A 22953-nucleotide genomic window follows, 5' to 3' on the forward strand; every position below is an offset into this window, starting at 1 on the left:
CCTTAAAACCATCTGGTTTGGGAGTCATTGACCTAATACTCGTTACATGGGTCAATTAGAAAGCTTAAGGGAGCTAAGCATTGCACAACTTGCATATATATAAAAATAATAATAATAAATATATATATATGCCTTGGTTGTTTTATCTAATGGGGAGTCCAGCGAATTTTGAGTATTGAACCATTCATGATTGAGATTAATTTTGAAACCTCATGACTATGTGTTAAGTTCACTTTACACTAGTTGAATTTTGTGATATCTCATAATGCCATGTTAGTAGCTTAATTTTTAGTTCCCTAAAATTGTGAAGATGAAGTTTATTTTGTTAAGCTTGCTAATGAATGAGAACCATTATTTTTATGATGCTGCATTCTTGGGGATAACATGGTAGGAACAATGTTTGTGGGTATCATTCGTAGCAAACCCTCACGAGACTTCACTCGTCCACTAGGGAGTCCTAGGGGTTTAAAAGGCTTGTTGCATACGCTAAATGCAATCGTACATCCCACGAAAGAAGGATTTATCTTCTTGTTTTTAAAATTTATTTCTGTTTTGTATTGCTAAGGGACTAGCAATATGTAAGTTTGGGTGTGTGATAAGCGTCAAATATTGCACATTCAAGCCCCTTAACTTATATATGTTAATTCCTTAACATTTTTATTTGTTTGATTTTGTGTTATTTTAATGTTTTCAGGTTTTAAATAAAGATACAATTAATTCCGTTAATTTTGGGCTTAAAGCATACTTTGAGAAGACCTAGAAGATATGTTTAAGCTTAACCAATCATAATAGAATACCTATATGATGTGGTTAAGTTTAATCAAATCAAATGAAGGATTAAATCGGAATTTCTCCAACAAGAGTCAAAATCGGATTGGATTCAAATTTGGATTTTGCATATGTCTCAGTGTTTGGATCATAAATTTTGCGTCAGATATCAGATTGCAATGAAATTGGTGGCGTTGGAAAGATAATAAAATATTCAACAAATATGTCAGAAATAGTTTTTCTCTAATTCGAATGTTTACTATGCTAAAATTGCCTCGCAATAAAAGACCGCAATTCTTGCCAAATTTGGAATCCTTTTCCTACTTGGATTGAAGTTTCAATCTCCTACTTGGACAAGAAGACTAAAGAGACGATTTTTCTGGAATTCCAAGGGCTTCTAGGACTTGTGTGCTCCATATAAATAGACCCCTAAGCTTCAAGAGAATGTGTGCTTGGTGCTTGGTGCTTGGGCTTGTTCTTAGCTTTAGACAAAATTCTTCTCGGAGGCCTAACAAGTTGAAGAGGAGAATACCATGGCAGGAGGCCATCCCAGCACCACGATGAGCGGTTAAATTCCTAATAGGGTGTTGATGTAGCCCTTTCCAAGTAACAATGATTTAATTGTATTTTAGTTTGGAATTTTCTCTATGCATGATGGTTGTATAACTGTGAGAATTGATTTTAATGTTTATATTCAATCATTATGAATTTCTTATCTTATCTTAGAAAGTCTTTTATATTGATTAAACTCAATCCTTCATATTTTATGTGATTATGTGAATGATTGTTATACAACGGTTTTAATTTATATATGATCAAGAGGATTAGATAGACCATGCCTAGGAAAGACGGATTGTACTACACCCTAGTTTAGTATAATTTAGGTAGACAGTCCGTGCCAACCGAAGATGGGTTATACTATTCCATTGATTGTGTGTATATCCTATTAAAGACTTAGCTAGTCCATGCCTAGGGAAGACGGGTTGTACCGCATCTTAGTGGTTAGGTGGACGGTCTGTGCCAACCGAAGATGGATTATACTTATTCTTTAGAGGTAATTTCTTGACTACTCGAGTGAGACGAGCCCTATATCATGCATAGTATGAATTTTTCTTATTAATTTACGATTGACCATTGTTATGCGGTGAGTGGTGAAATCAATCCCCTATTCTTTATCTCATCCCTATTATCTTTAAATTTATGTCTTTTACTTTTATGTATTTATTTTAAGAAAACAAAAATCAAATATCTTTTTTTAATTAAGTTATTTTTAATCTTGATAAGCTTGATAATAATACCTCTGCAGTCCTTGAGGTTCGCACCCTCTCTATAGCCTTATCCTACAAGGATTCGTTCTATTGCGAGTGGTTAATTTTATTATTAATATATTTTGGTAAACAAAAGACAAAAATGTTCTAAAATCCAAAACAAAAGGAAAATAGAGAAGAATCTGCAAGTAGCCCAAAGGAGAGGAACCAAAATCCTCCAAGTACCAAATCCTGTTGATGCACTGAAAGCAAGTAACGGAGAGAAATCCATACAAAAAGCTGAATTTGTGCTACTTCGGCTTCTAGCTCCGGAAGCCGGGAACTATAGACTGAAAGAAAAACTTTAGTCGTTTGATTTGGCAAAGCCTGAAACTAGTTATCTGCAGATTGACATCCTTTAAGCAATTGGTCTGCAAGATAAATGAGAAGATTTACCACTGAACCTCTAATTGATGCAAATATGAGGAAGATGGTACGGAAGGCTATGCATGAGCTGGGGCAAAAGCTCATCTTAAATCCTAAGACTTTTGGAAAAAATTGAACATATGACCTCAAACAAAATTAATTTTTTAAAGGATCCATCTGTCAAACACCGTGCTAGGAGCCGTTGGAAGACATATTCCTGAAACAAAGTTAAATAAAAATATCTCCAAAAGTCACACCACAAAAAATATTAGTTCCTGTTAGTTCCATAAAGAATGTAGTATTATAACAGCTGTAAATTAGATGCCCAAGAATTACAAAAACAAATATCGCAATCCAAATGATCCGGATATATCAATATCAACCCAACATACAGACAGAAAAGGATTTTCATGCACAATATTTCAAGACAATATTCCAATTTCCAATATTCTTAAAAAGCACAAAAACTTTTAAAAGAACAAAGCAAGGCACAACAAATACCATGGAATGAGAAGAGATGTGCAGAGAATGCCAAAATCTGGGGAGAAATCCGCCAGAATTACACAACATGTCATGATAAATCAATGAAAAATCAGAGATGTGTGTATGGCAGAGAAAGAAATGCAAGTCTTAAACCTATAGAGATCCCATCCGAACGGCTACTGCTAGGACAGCGTACGGTAAGACTACTCTCGTTCGGACATAAGAATAGGCTTGTCCGGACGCTTCACACTGAAAATTGAAATTGGAGAAAAATTTGCAGAAAAATATTTTTTTTCCTAAAGTTAGCTTCAGAACACGCATATATAATCAACTGATAAAGTAGTTAAATAGCATTGCAAAAATATGCAAAAATATAAATGAGAGTTAAGTATTCAATAAGCACAAATTTCCCTGCAGATAGAAATTGTAAATGGATTACTCAACTCATGCAATACATGTGTGTGTGTGTGTGTGTGTATGTGAAAGCTTTCTCAATAAGGTATGAAGTTCGCTTAAAGCAACCGGATTTTCTAAACAAGAGAGAACATCAAGAGTAGAACAGTCAAAAGTCAAACCTTATTTTACTAGGGCCTAGCCATCCTCATTTGATACACTTCCCCTAAGATGCAGCATCTAATTGTTTTTACTTGTACCATGAAGGACAAGGTAAAATTTTACTTGCATCATGTAGGACAAGATATAAAGCTAATTCAGCATAGAAGCTGTGAATATAAGCACAGAATTCACAAGAATAACTACTTGTTTCTTTTGGTGCTGCAACCTATAGAGAATGCTAGAATTTTTAGGCTTTAGGTCCAACTAGCATATTATTCAATTTGACCATCTTATCAAAAACATCTCTCTCATTAGAATTTTCAGAAGCAAGAAGTCAGAGAGGAAAATGATGTACCTTAGGGAAGTCTTGGATAGTGCACATTTTCATCGCATGAGGAAAGTAACTATCTATCATTAAGATGCAACAGAAAAACTTAGCAAATATCAGACATAAACTTTCAATTATATATAAGCATATTTAATTAATGCAAAATGAACTGAGATATCAGGCAAAAACACATACAATATCTAAAAAGCTATCAAAAGAAAAAATAAAATTCTGCATCTTCTTCCCCAATTTTTTATTTTATTTTTTATGTTGAAACAATAAAACAGAAAAACAACAAGGACATGCTTATGGAAAAGGAAATAACATATAGTCTCAGCATGTAAGGTAAAATCAAACCTGTCCTCAGGGAGAGAGGTTTAGAAATATCAAGACAGAAACGTAGCCGCCCGACGTGCTTTAACTTTCATCCAAAAAAAAAAAAACAATATCTGCAGATGTTTATCAAGATAACAAGAGAAAATATGGGGATAGAATAAATGGTTCCTCAAACAGAATGCAAGACATGAATAAGATATGACATGACAAACAATGCAATGCAAACATACCTGACATGCACTATGATTTAGGAACCAAAATCCTAGGCATGGTGAGACTGCACCTCTACTATGAAAGTCCACTCTCCCTCAAGGGGTGAATGGTCTCATCATTCTTGACCTATACTTGCTTGACCCGTGGAGATGGTTTGCGGGTCATGTCCATGTTGGCCATACTCCTTAGCATACCTTGCATCAGACTCAAAAACCCTTCATAGTGATGGTAGCTAATGGGCTTTTGCGGCTTTTTCCTGTAGCACCTTGATTTGTTCTTCATTGATTTGCCACTTTGATTGGCAGGAACAAATTGTTGTTGATGCCGTGGAGCCTGATATGCCGTCGGAGGTAGAGTGTTTGATGTAGTTCTTGCTGGCAGCTCCTTCTGAACCTTCGACTTCTGAGCCTGTAAATGTGGACATTTGGTTCGGATGTGACTAATGATGCTGCAGTGATGGCGGGTGGGCAGGCTTCTTTTGTTGGAATGCTGCTTGACTTTCTCTGCAAAAATATGGTTAGCATTCTAACAAACAATATTGCATTTACTTTTTATATGTATTCTATGCGGAGGGACATATTTTGATGATGAAGAATCTTCAACTTCACTTTTCCTCGAAGTATCCTGCTTAATCCAAGGCTTGTGGGATTTCAACAAATAACAATTTGGCCTAATATGACCAATCTTTCCACAATTATGACACTTAGGAATAAACTTACATTGTATTCCTGATTTCTTGGATTTGGGCATCACATGATTAGTTAAGCAAGAATTTTCAAAAATATCCAAACAAGCAATGTCTACTATCACAGGCTTAATAACAATAAAATCAAATTCAGAATCAGAAGCGTGTGAAGTAGAAAAACTCAAATCATCAACAATTAAATCAGGCTTGTTGGAAATATCTGAATGAATACAAAACATGCTCTTTAAATTATCACTAGAGAATTTTTTCAAGAGATCTTCAGATTCTTTTAATTTATTCTCCAGTGTATCAATAATGTCAAATAGCATTGTATTCTCAGATTTCAAAGAGTCAATCAAAGCGTGTGATTCAGATAACCTTTTTTGTCTCAGGGTATGATATGTCTTGGAATTGGAAGACACAAAATCTTACACCACTAACGACTCTTGGTGCTTCAGCCTAGTTAGGTAAATGTCAAACATGATAATTTGTGAGCTATCAGCTTGTCACGCTTCCGTTGCGCCACTCTGATGCGATGTTTGCAAGATATGCACCACTTCTAACGAGGGGTCAATGAGGAGTTCGACTTCTTTACTTGAATGAACAAAATGAGCTCTTCAAAGGAAATTCTTGAAAGCTCAACTATTCGGTATCTATGGCATAGTGTTTTCTATACTCAGGTGGGTATCTTCCTTCAACTGACTTGCACCAAATCATTCTCTTTCCAAGGTTGCTACATACAATTCTAACCCTAGATCGTAGTCTTTAGTAGAAAATGATGACAACCACAGTAGCACTTCCATCTACTCAAACAAAACTCCTCAGATCAGTCGAAAGTCTACTAGTGTCCCTCTTGCTGGAGGCATTAGCATTCGTCAAATTTAAAGTGCAAACTTGAGCTGGTGCGATGTTCCCTTGTCCGTCAAATTTTGCAATCTCTGACAATGTGGCCTGGTCTTTTGCATCTATAGCAAGCTGCTTGTTCGTGCAAACATTTCCCAAGGTGTATCCTTCCACATCTTTGGTACGCTGGACGTCGTGCATCTCCTAAAGCTTCTTATTGGCATTAGGATGTCGAGCTCCAATCATTGCTCTAATTATTTGGCTTCTTATCGAGATGATTTTCTCTCCCTCCTTGTTCGTCATCCTGGGTTGCATATCTCCTTCCCCGAGGCTAAGGTACTTCGTGTTAGTCTTCAGCATCCTCTCAATCGCCGATACTCTATTGATGAGGTCCTCTTGCATGTATACCAGCGCCCCCAATTTAATTAATTGGAAATGCTACCTATAACAACCATTATCAGAATAAAATGCAACAAAAAGTGAAAATATTGAGGTGAACTATAAACTAGAGCCAACAATACACAAGAGTACAACAATACACAGAAGATACACCATCTAACTCTTAATTACTCAAAAAACAAACTAGAGCCTTTAAAAAAAAAAAAAAAAAAAAAAACACAACCATCTAAAACAACAGCCATGGTCACAAGAGTACAACAATACACAAAAGATCCACCAAATGCTACCTCTACGAGGCCTCGCTCCACGACTCAATCCTTGCAAAGGAACCCTAATTTGCACCTTCGCAATAGCACTTGCTAATTTATAAAACAATAATGTTTTACAAGTCTAAAATTAACTGTGTAAGTTCACAACTTAATAAGTAAACCTCTAATGAAACTTAGCTCATGTAGTGAGCCCTATTTAGTTGGAAATAAGTATAAATAATGTATATTTTTAAAAAATATCACGAGGTTTTGAAAAAATCATGCTTTATTTTCATTATTACAATAAGTATGCCAATATGGAAAACAATACATTAATATTTAGAATGCAATTCGAGGCATAATTCTAGAAAAACATGTTGTATTTTTAAGACAGAAAATCAAGGGCCCGGTAAAGTACAATAGCCAGCGACCCTGTAGTCGCTCGACCGGGTCAACATCCCAGGCATGCACAAAACTAGTTGTGGCACAGGGTATGACCACCATCCGTCGATGGTTTCGTTGGTCACTTCTAGCCATTTGATCCAAGACAAATAACATTAAAATGAACCTCGCGATAAGGTCAAGCCGATATATTAGTGTGCATGTACCCCAGATTCTTCTTCCCTTTTGTTCCATGGCAATACGATGCCACATCCACATATATTCTAGTTGGGAAAAAAATTTATTTTATAGTAAAACAATGGATATCGATGCAGTTGTAAATCAACATTTGTAAAGTGTTAGGGCTCATGACATATTTTTTAAAGGGTAATTACCTTTTTCTCCATCAACTACCGATCATTGTCAATATGCCACCACGAACTGACACATCCACCAAAAGAGAGCATGAAACTACAATTTTCATACCGTTACCCCCTTCCATTAGGGAATCTCATTAAATTATACGGAATATGCAATTTTTAGACGTTAAATTCTGTTTAAAGACAAAAATGCCCTTAAACAGTAATTTAATAAAAAATATTAAACCTAATATATATATATATATATATATATATATATATATATATATATATATATATATATATATATATATATATATAAAAAAAAACAAAAACAAAAAAAAAATCCTAAACACACTCAAGAAATCCTAACACTACAAAAAAAAAAGGGGGTTTTTTGAGCCATTTTTAGAGTTGTTGTAACAAAAACGGTTTGAATTAGAGCCGTTTTAACAAAAAGGTTCAAATAGGAAAAACGGCTCAAAATGGAGCCGTTTTGTTAAAAGGGCTCTAATTAGCTCCAATTGCAATCGTTTTATTTAAAATGGCTCAAAATGGAGCCGTTTTAAAAATGGCTCTGATTGGAACAGTTTTGTTAAAAACACCTTTAATTTGAGCCGCTTTAACAAAAATTGCTCCAATTGTTGCCGTTTCAAATATTAAAAACGACTCCATTTATAATAACTCTAACCCTATATACTATATATAGCACTAATTAATATATATATATATATAAACCCATTATATATATAGGACTGTATAAATTGTATTTTGGGTTGTAATCGAGTTTGTGAACAATCTCAATACATTTATTAATAACATAAATATATAATATGTAACAAAACTATAGTTTATAAGTAACAAATTAACAATATGTTATTATATATAAATAGAGTTCTTAAACTGTGTGTGTGTGTGTATATATATATATATATATAATGTGAGCAAGTACTAAGTCTAATATCTTCTATATAACTAAGTAACTACAATATAAGTACCAGTTCGATCGATCATGATAGGATCATGGGGTCGATAGAAAATCTGATCGATCCAAGTGTATTACTTTGATTAATCGAACATCCAATCAATCCTAGTGCATTAGTCTGATCAATTGTGATAGAGATTGATCAATCAAGCCTAATACAATGAAAGTTCGATCTAACGTGTGATTGATCCTAAGTACAAGTCCGATCGATCATGATAGGATCATAGGGTCTATAGAATCATCCAATCAATCTTAGTGAATTACTTCGATCAATCCTTGTGCATTAGTCTAATCGATTGTGATACGATCAAATGATTGATCAAACTTGAAACAATTGAAGGTTTGATAGAATATCTAATTCATCCCAGTGCATTGGTCCAATCTATTATGATACGAATGTTCGATCAATTAAACTTGACACAGTGAATGTTCAATCTAACGTGCGATTGATCCTAAATACTAGTCCAATCGATTGTGATATGATCATAGGATCGAGCCGAAGTAGTACAAATTCAGCTCTTTATATATACAGATTTCTCTCTATTACTTGATTTCAGTGGATCAGCAGGATTTGGTACTTGGAGAATTTTTGTTCCTCTCTTTTGGGCCACTTGCAGACTCTTCTCTATTTTCCTATTGTTTAGGATTTTAGAACTTTTTTTGTCTGTGGATTTTATATACTCTGTTTACCCAAGTCCTGTTAAGACATCAAGGGGAAGTATTTTATTATTGTGGTCTTTCTATACTCTGTTTACCCTTTGTCCCTTTGAGACAAAAGGGGGGAGTATATGTTAGTTTTGGACCGGAAATGTATTTTTAACCCGGTCAAGTGATTTTTGTCCCAGAATGGCCAAATGGGGAGTTTGTTAGTTTTTGTGTTGATTGGATTCTGTTGGACAAAATCACTTCTATGTAATGATGCATTTAAACAAGGATTAAGCTATTTAGAGTTCTTCTAGAAGATTCTGTGCAGTCTACAAAGTCAGTGAAATCGGATCCCTTGCAGCCATTCGGAAAACGTGATATACCGTCCGGACGCCCAACTGTCCAAAGCATCATCCGTCCGGACGATGAGAACTTTCCGTCCGGACCTTCCTCTGTGTTGAGAAGCTTCGAACTGTTCTAGCTTTCATCCGTCCGATCGTTTCAGCAGCACGTTCAGATGCCGCTTAGTGTTTGATCAGCTATAGAATTTCTTTCCAAAAAACAGATATGGGAAGACAACTGCAACCGTCCGGACGATGTGGATTCCCGTCCAGATGCACTCATCCATAAGGCAAGTCGCGCATTCAAAATTCAGACGTCTGGATGACAGTCTTCATCGTCCGGACATGCGAGCTTCATATATGAAAATTGCGTGCATCTAATTCACCGTCCGAACGATAGATGTCGTGGTCCGGACGCGCCAAACCTTGATATGGAAATTACATGCAACTAAAGTGCAACCGTCCGGATGACAGAGCAACACCGTCCGGACGCGGCTCAATTTAGGAAAGAATTGCAAAATTTGAAAAGCCGATCGCATAGTTGTCCGTCTGGATGCCTTATATCTACCGTCTAGATGGTGCCTAGGTATTTCAAGCCAGACGCTCATTTGAACTTGCAGCCTATAAATAGAGGTCCCTAGGCTTGAGAACTGCAAGAATTCGATATTAAATTTCATAGTTCTTAGAGAGTTATATTTTAGAGTTATTGTGCTAAATTAGTCTCTCTCAAGCTATTGTTGTTGTGTGCTGTTGTTGCGCTAAATTGAAGTCTATCTTAGGGGTTGGCCCTAGGGTAAATGATTCCATTGAAGACCCCTTCAAGTAGAAGACTTGGTTGGGAAGTGTTCGTATTGGGTTACATGTCAGAGTTCAAGGTACGACCACTGCATAAGGTTATGTGAGTGCTACTGCTTTGTAACTAGTCTTGTCTTTTGAATAGTGGATATCCTGGGTTTGGTTGCCCCAGAGTGATTTTTCTCTTAACTGAGTTTCCACTTCGTCAACAAAATATCTGTCTCCTTTAATTCCGCAGTTTGATATTTTGTTGCACGCACTTGTTTATATTATAAGCCATTTAATTTTTCATGAGCAACACAACACGAATGGTCTTTCTAGGGAACTTCGAGATGCAAAATGGTATTCACACCGATTTTAGGTCTCAGCTCTTAAGTTTAAAATGCCATCTTATTTACCCGAATGTCATTTTTGAATATACGCTCCATTGTGGTCTTAGTTCTACCACTTAGTTCGCGTGTTTTGTTTCAAAGGGCAATCTAGTAATTCCACGTTTAAAGATAAGGGCATTTTCGGGTGTTTTTGCCATGGTATGTCATGTGCACGAGACATCGTGGGTTTTCCATCCAAATTGATGGGGAGACTTAATGGAGTGGCCACTTTCAAAGGTATTGATAGTTTGGAGGGCCATAGTCCAAGCGTTGACAGTTTGTAGGGTTACTTGCAAAACGGCTGGCAGTTTGGGAGGCTAGATCATAAATTTTCCTATAAAAAAATGATGTACTGGCTTGCACGGTTTGATGGTGGTTGGTGGATTCTGGATCGGTTTGGGTTTGATGGGTTGAGACAGTTTGGGAGGTTTTCTTTTTCTTTTCTATTTTTGGACAAACACTTATCACAACAATACATTGTGAAATTAAGGCAAAGAGATCGAGGAGAAAGAAAATAAAGAGGAGAGATAAAGAAGATAGAAGATAGAGAAGAGGCTAGAAAGAGGGAAATTGGGAAAGAGAGAGAAGAGAGAAAAAGGTGGCCAATGGGAGAAAAAGACATAGAAGAGGGGAAAAGAGAAAGAGAATTAAGGAGAGAGAACATCACTTTCTCATAAGTTTATTCCGTCAAATCTACTTCCATCGGAGTACAAAGCATGCTTAAATATACTTATGACTAAACCCTAAGGAAAATATTGGCTTACCTAACATTATCTAGGGAAACATTATTTTGTTCCCATTTATTGAATTACCTACATTAATTAAGGAAACACCCATACATTGAATTATAAAAACACCCTTCACTCTTAAAAATTAAATAAAGAAATAAATTGAAACTAATAAAACCAAAGTAAAACTACAAGACCCAATCAAATCTTGTTTCATTTCGGTCACATCACTTCTTCATCCAACCCATCGTTGTTTTGTATCCAATAATTTAACGGAACTTTACAAGAAGGCATGTAAACAGGGGGCTGGCGGATGCTTGACTCAGTAGTTGCCCCATTCTTTACTATAAATACAGTGTTCATACCCCAACTCATATGTCGATCCAAATGACAATGCCAAAACCACACACCTGCGAAAAATCATTTGATGTGTTAGCACCTAAGATCTATACCAACCATATTTTTAATGTTCAGTTTCATATAATTCCAGATGCTTGGATAATTTTGTGACCAGATAAATACCGTTTAATTTCTCTCTCTCTCTCTCTCTCTCTCTACTTTTACATCCATGTGGTTGATTTGAAAAGGAAAAATGAGTTTTTTTTTTTTAAAAAAAAAAGCAAAAAAGAAAAAAAAAATACCTGGATTATTTGCAACAAATCTAATGGCAAGCCATCCCTTCTTAGGAACTCCAAAGGTATTCACTTCTGGAGGATCAACCAAATTAAACCCTTTTGGGTCTGTCTCATTATCAAAATTATTAGCACCTGTTCCAACTACATAGAAACTATATCCATGCAAATGCATCGGATGATTCACCGAGCCTTTTAGCACGTTAGTCCCTTGAAAAACTATCTCCACTACCTCACCATAGTTTAAAACTTTCACCTTCGTCCCTTGGACTGTTAAGTCAATGCTTTCGGAAAACTCATCACCTGTAAAGTTATAGAATGAAGGCGGGTAGTCCGGAAAGTCTCTGGTGAAAACCCCACTGATATTCCTGTGTAAGAGGTCAACTTCATCATATTTCTAAACAGGTTGGCATATTTGATAGGAACAATATTTGGGAAATTAAATGGGGAAAAACCTGTAGTAGGCGTGTAGCACATCAGTACTTGGGTTGAGCCAACTTATGTTATTCATGCTTGTACCTATAATTGAATCATTCCCTCCTGAACAGGTTGAACAATAGAGCGAATTCATGGAAACTGTAATATACATTCTCTTGGTTATGTTCAAAGGGACATTTATTGGGTAGTCTTTGTTCGCTAAGCTCCTTATACGATTAGTGAAGTTCGAGGCAGCGATGAAGTCCAAGTAAAGAGGAAGTGTGCTTGGAAAGGAAGGAGATGATGTAATAGTATAATTGCCTCTGTATTGTAGAATTGCAGTTGTATTGACGTGGTCAAATCCGGTAACGGCAGGGTCTTCGCTTGAGTATTGTCGAGCAGCTATATAATAGTGGCCAAGAGGCTGGTTTGCTGTGAGTAAGACATTCATTGTTTGTCCCGGGCTTATCATGATGTAACTTGTGGAAATCGGTTTGATATAATGTCCATCCATCCCTACAACTGTGAGATTGTGTCCAGCAACTGCAAAGAAGAGTTCTGCATTCATGACAGCATTGACCACACGGAGAAGATAGGTTTTTCCGTAGTCAACCATCCAACGGTATGTCGTTCCTGAAATATTAAGATCACCGTTGAATCTGCCTCCAATAGGTATTTTGAAAGATGAACTACTACAACTTGATTTGGTGACACTATATATATATATATATAAATGATCTAAAGCACATCCCTGAGCTGCCAAATCAAAAGCTAAAGAGTAAAGACATACCATTGGAGCAAGCACAGAAATCTCCTGGTTCCCCGTTTATGGTATAAGCATTCGAATGAGGTAAGTCAGTACCAGTTTCTAGGGCCTCATCCACCAACTCCTTCAAATCTCCTTTGTACCATGCCGCTGCATGTTCAACAAAATTGAATAAGATGTACGAGTCCTTATGTCATCAAACTCCCATTGATTTTGTTTTTTAATATAATCGGGGTATCCGAGGCTTCGCCCTCCTCGAGACACTATGTAAAGGGTCATCTATACACGGGTCGGGTAAAAGTTTGACTTTTGTAAACGGGCGTTGCCCCAAAGGATTATTTGCACTGAATGGAAGTCAAACCATAGACATGATGTTTCATGAGGCACTAGGGTCATGAAACTCACAACATAAGCCAACCCCTTGGGGTTTACTCGCACTGACTTTTTGCTCACAATTTTTAGTCATAAAATTTTGTTCACCTCATGAATAGAGAAAGACAAATATTTGCATACCGAGCACGACGATCTCTTCTTCATCCGGATTGGCAAATGGATAGGTTGATCCAACAGGCGGCAAGATAACTATGGCACCATGAACTGTGGCTCGTGTCCAATCGCTATGAGCATGCCACCAAAGGGTTCCTTCCTCGTCAGAAAATATTACCTCATATGTGAAGTTCGATCCAGGTTGAATGGGACACTGTGTGATGTATTCTGGACCATCTGACCACGGATTTCTTGGTTGTTTCACACCATGCCTGTAATGGCATTATGATACGCAATTGATAGAATTAATCTCTTTCTTGTGAACCACGACAAAATGTTAGAGATAGCCATAAAACCAAAGGGAATGTTTGATGACCCGTTTTTAGGAGGTTTTTTTTTATTTTTAGTTTCAAATGTGTTTAGACCAAACGTAAAAGTAAACAAATTTTAACAATTCTGTATTTTGAATTTTTTTTAATATTTTTATTTTGAGAACAAAAACAAATGGAAAATTACATTTAAGCTCCTCAAACTATCAACCGCTTTGAAAATAGCCTCCCAAATTGGAGTGCAAATTGGCCCTTGGACTCTAGCCTCCAACCTACCAAAAAGTGCCAAAAAGACCCCATTTGTCTAAGTATTCCCATTATACCCTTACCACGTGTCATTTTTCAATTAAAAAATTAAAATAATTTTTTTTAAAAAAAGAAAATTTTAAAATATGAAAAAAAAAATTAAAGGGGGTGGCCGGCCACCCCCATTTTGGCCCCTCATAGCGCCATTGGAGGTGATTCGGCCACACCCAAGGAACAAAATGGGAGTGGACGAAGCCACCTCCAAGATGCTTAGGGGTGGATCGGCCACCCACGTTTGGCCTGGGGGTGGGTTCAGCCACCCTAGACCGGCCGAGCAAAAAAAAAAAAACAAAAAAGGGGTTAGGGTTTGGCCATTGGGGGTGGCCGAACCACCCCCAAAGGCCATAGGAGTGGTTCGACCACCCCAGACCGACAGGCCGAACCCACCCCCTTGGCCTTTGCCCACCCCAAGCCAAACGGAGGTGGCTCAAGGCTCTCATGGGTGGTTTCGACCACCCCCATTTTGCTGTATGGGGGTGGTTTGACCACCCTCAACAGGCCTTGGGGGTGGCTCCCTTGGCCAAATTTTTTTTTTTTTTTTTTAATTTTTTTTTATAGTTTTTTTTTAAAAGAATTGTTTTAAATTTTATTATTTTTTAAACGTATTATGAGAATATTCCGACAAATATTTTATTTTTGGCACTTAGGCCAGAGTCTAAGGGTTTATAATTTGGGGGCTACTTCCAAAATGGATGGTAGTTTGGAGGGCTTAAAGGTAATTTCTCAAAAACAAAAGACAGAAAACAATTTCCCTATTTATTTTCTGTTTTCAAATAAAAAACATTAACAAACAATTCAATACAAAAAACGTGTCAATACACGAAAATTATTTTCACCTTCATGTCATATCAAAATATTTTTTAAAAACTTAAAAAAAAAAAAAATCGCTAAAACATAAATTCATGAGAGCAAGGTAGACTATCACTACCAGTGAAGAGTGACCCCATAGTATCCTTGGTTGTGGACATTAACATACACCGTATCTCCTTTGTGAACCTGGATTACTGGCCCTGGAAAACTGTCATTTACAACCAGCATGCTCTTCGTGTTACACAGCCTCGTGAAGTTTTTCTCCCTAAGCTACAAATTAAAACAAAAAAATCAGATATCATTATGGTGATCATTTATTCAAATATATATGTACAATATACATAGACATTAATGGCATGTTTGGATGCAAGAATTCTATTTGCAACAATGTTCAAGTTTTTTGGTTTAGTCGGATATATAATACAACCTGAATTCACCCCAATTTCAAGTGTGAAAATCTGAATTCCAATGCACTTTTTCAATTCAACGCAAGTCAAGTTTTGTTCCAAGGCGTCAGCACTTTTTCAATTCCAACGCACTTTTTCTATCCTGCCTCTCCTTTTCGGTTGCCTCCTCCCTCACTATTACCGCATCGAAGCCGTCGCTAATGGGATGCTCGGAGCTCTGGCGACAGCGGGTGTAGTGTCCGGCGAGGTTCCAGCTACGGCGGTCCTCGGTGGCCGACGAGTTGAGAAAGCAACCCATCTGTCAAGTCGCCGAGCTCGCGGCGTGCTGGTGGCGCATGAGTAGTATTCCGACAACAGGGAAACTAGCGTGAAAGGAGCCTCGAAACGACGTCGTATTCGAAACTTGCGGCGACAGGTGTTGGTTCTTCGGCGAGTATACGAAACACACACAGTGCAAGGGAGAGATCGAGATAGAGAGAGAGTGTCATGGACCATTTCAGAAAGGTGGAAGCTTGAGGTTTGCGGGAGAGAGAAGACATGGAAAGGGAAAGATGAAAGAGGAATCTAGAAGTTGGGGGAAGATAAGGTGAAGATGGGCTGACTGTCGAACACGTGCATGGCAGCTGAGGAGACAATAAAAGAAACAGGGCGTTCCAGCTGGGGAGCCCTCGGTTGGGCCAAAACGGTGGGTGGAAGCTAATTCCCAAAACACTTTGGATATTTTGTGGGATTTAAAGGAAATAGGTCGTGGTTTGGGAATAATTAGGGGATTACTCATGAAAAAAAATACTTTCAAACAACTATCACTCAATCATGATTTTAAATACAATTTAAACCTTATTAATCGTTCAAACATTTTTATTTGTCTCAAAATTTGCATCAGTTGAATTCAAATTTCAAAAAATCAAACACTGAAACATGCCATAAGTGTAGTGCACGTAATGATGAACAAAGGAAAAAGCTCATACACAATATTGATGGTTCTCCAACCAGGGTTAAGGACTTACAACAAAGTCGTAGAAATGGACATCGCCTTGAACCATGCAAAAAGACTGTCCAAGAAGAAGCACAATGCCCAGAAACTCTAACATCGTATGCATGTTCTTGCTGTTCATGATTTTCTGACCCGTCTTGCATGCCCTTAAATAAAGGCACTGCTTATGTAATGCATCTGTGATTCCTATTGATTTTAATTTTGAGACTTATAGAAATAGATAATGACAAGCAGCTTGAGGTCCTTCTTTGACAAAATAAAAAGGTTTTAGATCCTTCGATCTTCAAGATAGAGGAACCGTCGATGTCTGCCGAGAAAAAGAAAAAAGAAAATGATGGACCGTCAAGATCTTTTAGTCGATTGAGAAAGTACTCTACCAAAAAACCTACCAAACTTTCTATTTCTTTAAACAATACAATCATTTGTCGAAGGGAAATAGGGCACGCGATTCACCTAACAGTGGATTTCAGAACATTCATAGTGCCAAACTGCCAACTACCAATGCTTTGTTCTTTTGTGAAACACTTTTCAGTTGTACGGACGTCAAAGGAACAAATGCACGCGCATGCACTTTCGTACAATCACCCACAGTCAAACCCACCAAACCGATGTGTTCCATGCACGCGTCACTAGGGGTGTAAGCGAGCTGAGCTACTCGTGAGCTTACTCGAGATCGGCTCGAATAAACTCGACTCGTGCTCGAATCGATTATTAAATGAGCTATTCGTGAACACGAAAATCAAACTCGATTATTAAACGATGCAAACTCGTATAAACTCGACTCGACTTGACTAAAGCTCGTGAACCCGCTCGTATAAGGATCGACTCGTTTATTAAGGCTCGACTCGTATATATATATATATATATATATATAACTAGTTTTATAATATAGTATATTAATAAATAATATACTATATGTAAGTATAAATTAAGTAATAAATAACAATAGTTATTAGTTAGTATATATTAATTGGTTATAGGTATATAAAATAATAAAAGTGAATAATATCAATAATTAATTATTAGTCATATGATATAATGACAATTTGTATATTTAATCATATTATTCATGTTATATAATAAGATTATATAGCTATATGATCATATAATAATATAACATTGTGCCATATGACATGTAAATATAAAATATGCAATCACTTTATTATATGTTATGAGTTTATCATTAAATACTTAATAATCATTACATCACGTAATCTAAGATCTAAGATCTAAGATTTAAGATCATACGAGTTGTTAAATCATGTTAATACATTAAATATGCTATCATATGATAATACTTAGATCGTATGATCGTATAATATTAGTATTATTAGTAGGTAGTTATAAATTATGATTTATGACTCATAAATTCATAATGATCAATTTGACCATATTTAATTACTTATTATAGATTCATAGATAATTGTAATTCATTCTAGACTCATTAGCAATTGCCTTATTGTTTGTTGTTATTGCAAAATTCTAATACGTGCAAGTGCACATTATTTTGAAAATTTTTGTTTTAATTTTTTTTTTTTTGCTAAAGTCAATAATTTAAATTATGATACGAGCCGAGCTCGAGCCGAGTACTCGAGCTCGGGATCGACCAAAATCGCCGAGCTCGAGCTCGAGCTCGGACAATAGTTTTTGTTACGCGAGCCAAGCTCGCACAAGATTTTTCAGCTCGTGTCGAGCTCGAGCTCGAGCTCGAGCTTTACTGTTTGTTAAACGAGCCGAGCCCGAACAGGCAATACCCGCTCAGGATCGGCTCGTTTACACCCCTACGCGTCACCCATGAATTTTCTAGGTTCTGAAACTTTGAATCTCAACCTCCAATCGTATACGGGGCTTATGTATGACTGTGAGAGTCCGGGATAATGCACCTTTGGGCTTTGGGGCGCAGGATAATTTTGCACAATACGTAAGAGCACATGTGGCAGTTTATACTAAACATTTCTTCCATTTAATAAATTAAGAGTTTATTTGTGTTTGGGATTTCAAAAAGTATGATTTAAAATATGCGACTTGAAAATGTGATTTTTACAAACTTATTTAAGCATTTGGAAAAATCGCAGTTTAGCCTTTAAATTTTTTTGTTTTAAAAAAAATACTTCATTGCCTAAAATTTAAAAATACAGATTTTTTACGTTTTCAAGTCGCAATTTTTTAAAAAACTCAATCCCAAACAATCCATATTCTGCGATTTGGTTTAAAATCGTACTGTTTATCTACGAAATCGCAATGTCAAACACACCATAAACCCCATTTTTGCTTCCCTATTTAAATGCAATCCACAATAGCTTCTCTTATCATTTCTCTAAAGTATTTAAATATTGTTTAAATTAAATGTTAGGAGAAAGAGAGAGGAAAGAGAAAATATTTAAATATTGTTTCTAATAAATGATAGGGGAGTGAGAGAAGAAACATAATATATATTTTTTTTATATTAAAATAATATATGTTAAGATAAGCATTTTTGCTTTCCTCGATTTAGGGTACAAATTTTGGTTTTGATCAAACTTGGTGTTTCCTTAGGTTATGCAACAAAAATGGAATATTCAAGGGCTTTTTTTTTTTTTAGAAGTTTTTCCTATATTTAAGAAAGAGAATGAGATTAATGGAAGTTGTTTTCTTAAAAAAAAAAAAAAAAATGGAAATTGTTGCTAGTGCTCTAACTCTTTTCAAAACCTTGACAAATATCAATGAAAATTTTACTAAATTCTCCAACTATACTTGTGGCAATTTGTACCAGGTATTTCATAGAGGAAGAAAGAAGAAAGAAAAATATGAAGAGGAAGATGGCGTGTAAAAAAGAAAATCTAGAAGCCTTTGAAGATCGAGGAAAGGGAGTGTGGGTCTTTCATAAAATTAATGCTATGTGTTGTTGTCTCTATTAATATGTCATCTAAAAATTTAGGTTTATTTTGAATAGGAGTGACATAAACCCAGTGGCAGTGACAATCACTAATATTTTAATGCAGAGAAATCAGGCTATATATATCTTTCTTCTATATGGTCTATCCAATCTCATAACCCCTTCTTGGTAGAGTTGAAATTGTGGGCGAATAATAACCGCCCGCATCCACTATCCGCACATGCGGATGCGCTTAATAACAGCATCTACATTCCCTTTATATATAATATATATTTTGTGTGTGTGTGTGTGTATAAATTAAATTCAACAAAACAATGTCGTTTTGGATTTGATAAGTTTATGAACTTTATATTATGTTAGGTTTTTTAACAATCATCTCAAACCCATACCTCATTTTATTTACATTTTTTTCTTTTTCTTTTCTTTGGTAATCCAAATCTCAATTACTCTATGAGACAATGACCTTGTATAACTAATAATCGTGAATTGTGTAACAAATTAAATCTTAATTTATTTAAGCTTTCATATTGTAATAACTGTATTATTTAATCTTGCATATAGATTTAGATAGTAATCTAAAACGCCCATTACTTCATATGCTGATAACGGATAATAACTGTGTTTAATAATCTCAATAATCGCGCAGATGCGGATAGTACGTAATCATATAATGCGGATAGCAATTATATAATGCGGATGCGGATGCGGATATCCAAAAAGGATAACCGCATTTTGTGGATGTGAATGCGGATATTCCTAATAATCGAATCTGCATATTTACTTCTACTTCTTGGTAGGGTTGGCATTGTCCCGATAGATTTGTAGTACAAAGCAGTGCCTCACATATTACTTCATACCATCATATACTAGCAGCCCGACCGAATTCGACCTCGAGTGATCCATGCTAGTATCAAAGCCGTAACCATTACCCCATCTATACATGATGCGTCCATCTCGAAAACAACCATTAGATGTTAGGCCAAACATAAACATAAATATTTGTGACCATAGGGTCAAGCCCGTATAATATTAAGCCTATGACCATTATACCGCATGTATCGATATACCATGTCATACGATGAAAATATTGTTAATTTACTTTAAAAAAATCATAAGAAATTATTAATCCATTTGAAGAATTTTAAACATGTTATAAAAGTAGTAGGCTCAGTATATATCATTTTCAAAAATTAAAGCATGCTTAGTCTTATGATTTATTGCATATTAAGTAGAATCAATTCTATAAGAATTTACTTACCTCAATCACTTGTCTACAATTTTGAACATCTCAAACTCCTTGCAACTGCAAAACATACCATAGTATTAAACATAATACATTGAGAGTTCTAACTCATGCACCTAAAAACCTAATAACGTACATTTTAGGTACTCTAATCCATCCTTAAAAATCTAATTATCCATTTTTAGTCACTGTCGAGCGTTCAACTTCAAGGTCGAGCGTTCAATCAACAAGGTCAAACGTTCAGTTAAATGCAATGATTGTTCAATGGGTACCAGAATACATGAAAAACTTAAAACTTCTACTCAGATAACATTCTAGCTTAAACCATAACAACATGACAAAACATGAAAAATATGGACATGTTCATAATTTTTGGAAAATATAATTACCCCATGTGATAAATCATAACATAGCATGCTAGGAATTCCCAAAATGCTTGATAAACAACAATGTCAGTATATAATCCTTGTGAAAAACGGACTTGAGATTCAAAGGTTATTTTATGGAGGATGTAATCACTCCAAATGCCACAATTTCTCTCTCTACAACCTCTCTCTCACTAGCTCTAGGGTTTGGTGAAGTGCAAGAGTGAAGGATGAAGGCTAAGGGTCGTGGCGTACTATTTATATGTGTGGCAAAGGGATAAAATTGACTGAGATGAATGAAAAGTTTTTTTCAGGCATGATCGAACATTTGGAAAATTTTCGAACGTTCAGGGAAACGATAAGTCGAACGCTCCAATAGGATGTCGAACGTTCGGCTAGAGTAACCATCAAACGTTCTAATGGGACATCGAACGTTCGGCTAGAGTATTAAACTGTCAATTATTTAGGTTTTGAGAAAAAATAAATTGTTTTAAGGCATTTGTTAAATTTCATTTTAAATGTAAATCACGAGTGTTGGTTTTTTTCTAAAACGTGATTAAAACGGATATTTGTTTTATATTTTATTCTATTATTTCGGATATTACATAACTATCAAGCTGGGATTGGTCAGTAATTAATCGTATGAGGTGTAGGGTTGAGCTGCTTATAAACATTCACGTGATATTGTGCCTATGTGGAAGGTGATCGAGCTAAATTGGCGCGGGCTAGCTTAATTAGTTGAGCTTAGTGCAAATGAAATGGCATAATTTGAGGGAAATTCTGTTAAGAGTTATTATGGACCAATATAATCTATAAATATATGGGTTTTTACTTGTAAAGGCATTATGATTAATCATGAACCAATTTTAGTCTTTGTAAAAAGGTTGGATTGATCTATCCTCGAAATAGCTTATTTTACTTTCAGTCAATTTACAATTAGTCCAAATATTAGTCCAATTCCATAACCCAAATTTCCATTTCCATCAATACATTCATAAATGATTTTCGAAAATAGAAAGAAAAATTACGGAAGTACTGTCAATACAATTCTTTCAATCCTAAAAAGAGAATGAGAGGAAGTCATGACACAAATTGGTGGGATGGGTATGATTGGACAACAGTAGAATTTGGCAGCGTTACCACCGAAAGGAATATTTGAGTACAGGGTATTCCTTTTATATATATATATTTTAAGGTGGCTGAATCCAAATATTATTAATCAAATTAAGCACAACGCTCAACAGAAGTAATATAACAATACAATGTGGAATATCCTAAGAACTACACATTGAGACTATGCACAGCTTCATTAGCAAGACTTTTGGTATGAGTGACCTTCCACCAGTGGAGGCGCGCAACTTAAGACCCATAATTTAAAAGATGGAATTGTTCACCTTTTAATATGGAATTGTTCTTTGCTTCGAGACAGGTTGAAGATGATTCTCAGCTAACTTTGGTGAATGAGATGGTTGGCAGAGAATTCAATGCACTTGAATGCTATGTATTTTAGGAGTTATGTGAGCCTTTAGGGGGGTGCGGGGCGGGGTTCATTTGCCCCCTCTCCCCATGGATAGGTTAAAGGCTTTAACGTAGTAACCATTAATCATATCTCTCTGTGTCTTTCTGTCCTCAAGTAATATATGGCTCTGAAGCACCGAAATTGAACGCATGCATTAATTGTTTTTGGGTCCAGCAGAAATGTGAAGAGCTAAATAAAAGCTGAGGCCAATTTGTTTCTGACGGTTTCAATCTAATTAAAATTCTCAACTCATTACTCACGTGCTGTGAGTGTGATGCGCAACCGAAATTCTTCAACGAATCCTACTAACATCAACCTTTATGCATGCTCTTAACCCAATCGTCAACTCCTCAGCTTGACTGGCCAACATATTTCAATTACAATGACGTATTCTTTCTTTCTACTAGCTAGGAGGAAAACAAAAACAAGATCTACAATTTGTGCACAACAATTCTTATGTGTAATAATATTTAACATTTTTTTTTAATCATTAAAAATATGGATTGTTCATTGTTGTGTACAAATTGTGCAAATATCATTACACATATAGGTATGCACTTTTTTGTTGGGACCCAATATCTATCCTGTGCATTTTTTTTTAAAAAATTTCATACAATTACTCACCTCTTCGGCTCTTCCAAAGCACGTCTGATTCCCGCACTCACGTT

General features: G+C 35.9%; 1 protein-coding gene across 2 annotated transcripts; it reads right to left on the reverse strand.

Annotated features, from left to right (window-relative positions):
- Positions 1–11055: 11055 nt before the first annotated feature.
- On the reverse strand, positions 11056–16453 carry LOC133867383 (laccase-14-like). Of its 2 annotated transcripts, none has more exons than XM_062304122.1 (7): positions 16297–16453; positions 15001–15152; positions 13465–13709; positions 12976–13101; positions 12224–12818; positions 11778–12136; positions 11056–11546 (listed from the first exon to the last, which is right to left on the reverse strand). In XM_062304122.1, the coding sequence occupies exons 1-7, from the start codon at positions 16402–16404 to the stop codon at positions 11359–11361; spliced, it is 1773 nt and encodes a 590-aa protein (XP_062160106.1). In that variant the 5' UTR covers positions 16405–16453; the 3' UTR covers positions 11056–11358. The 2 variants fall into 2 exon arrangements, with proteins under 2 accessions (XP_062160106.1, XP_062160107.1); XM_062304123.1 differs by lacking the exon at positions 16297–16453 and adding an exon at positions 15310–15378.
- Positions 16454–22953: the final 6500 nt, after the last annotated feature.

Source organism: Alnus glutinosa, chromosome 4, assembly GCF_958979055.1.
Source record: "Alnus glutinosa chromosome 4, dhAlnGlut1.1, whole genome shotgun sequence".
NCBI classification, from domain to species: Eukaryota; Viridiplantae; Streptophyta; class Magnoliopsida; order Fagales; family Betulaceae; genus Alnus; species Alnus glutinosa.

Excerpts from the sequence above, each read along its gene's own strand:
- LOC133867383 (XM_062304122.1), bottom strand. The coding sequence starts at position 16,404 with ATGAACAGCAAGAACATGCATACGATGTTAGAGTTTCTGGGCATTGTG. Across the intron at positions 12,819-12,975 it reads TTTCTGTGCTTGCTCCAATG|GAACGACATACCGTTGGATG; the intron begins GTATGTCTTTAC and ends TTAATATTTCAG. Across the intron at positions 12,137-12,223 it reads GTGCTACACGCCTACTACAG|GAATATCAGTGGGGTTTTCA; the intron begins GTTTTTCCCCAT and ends CCTCTTACACAG.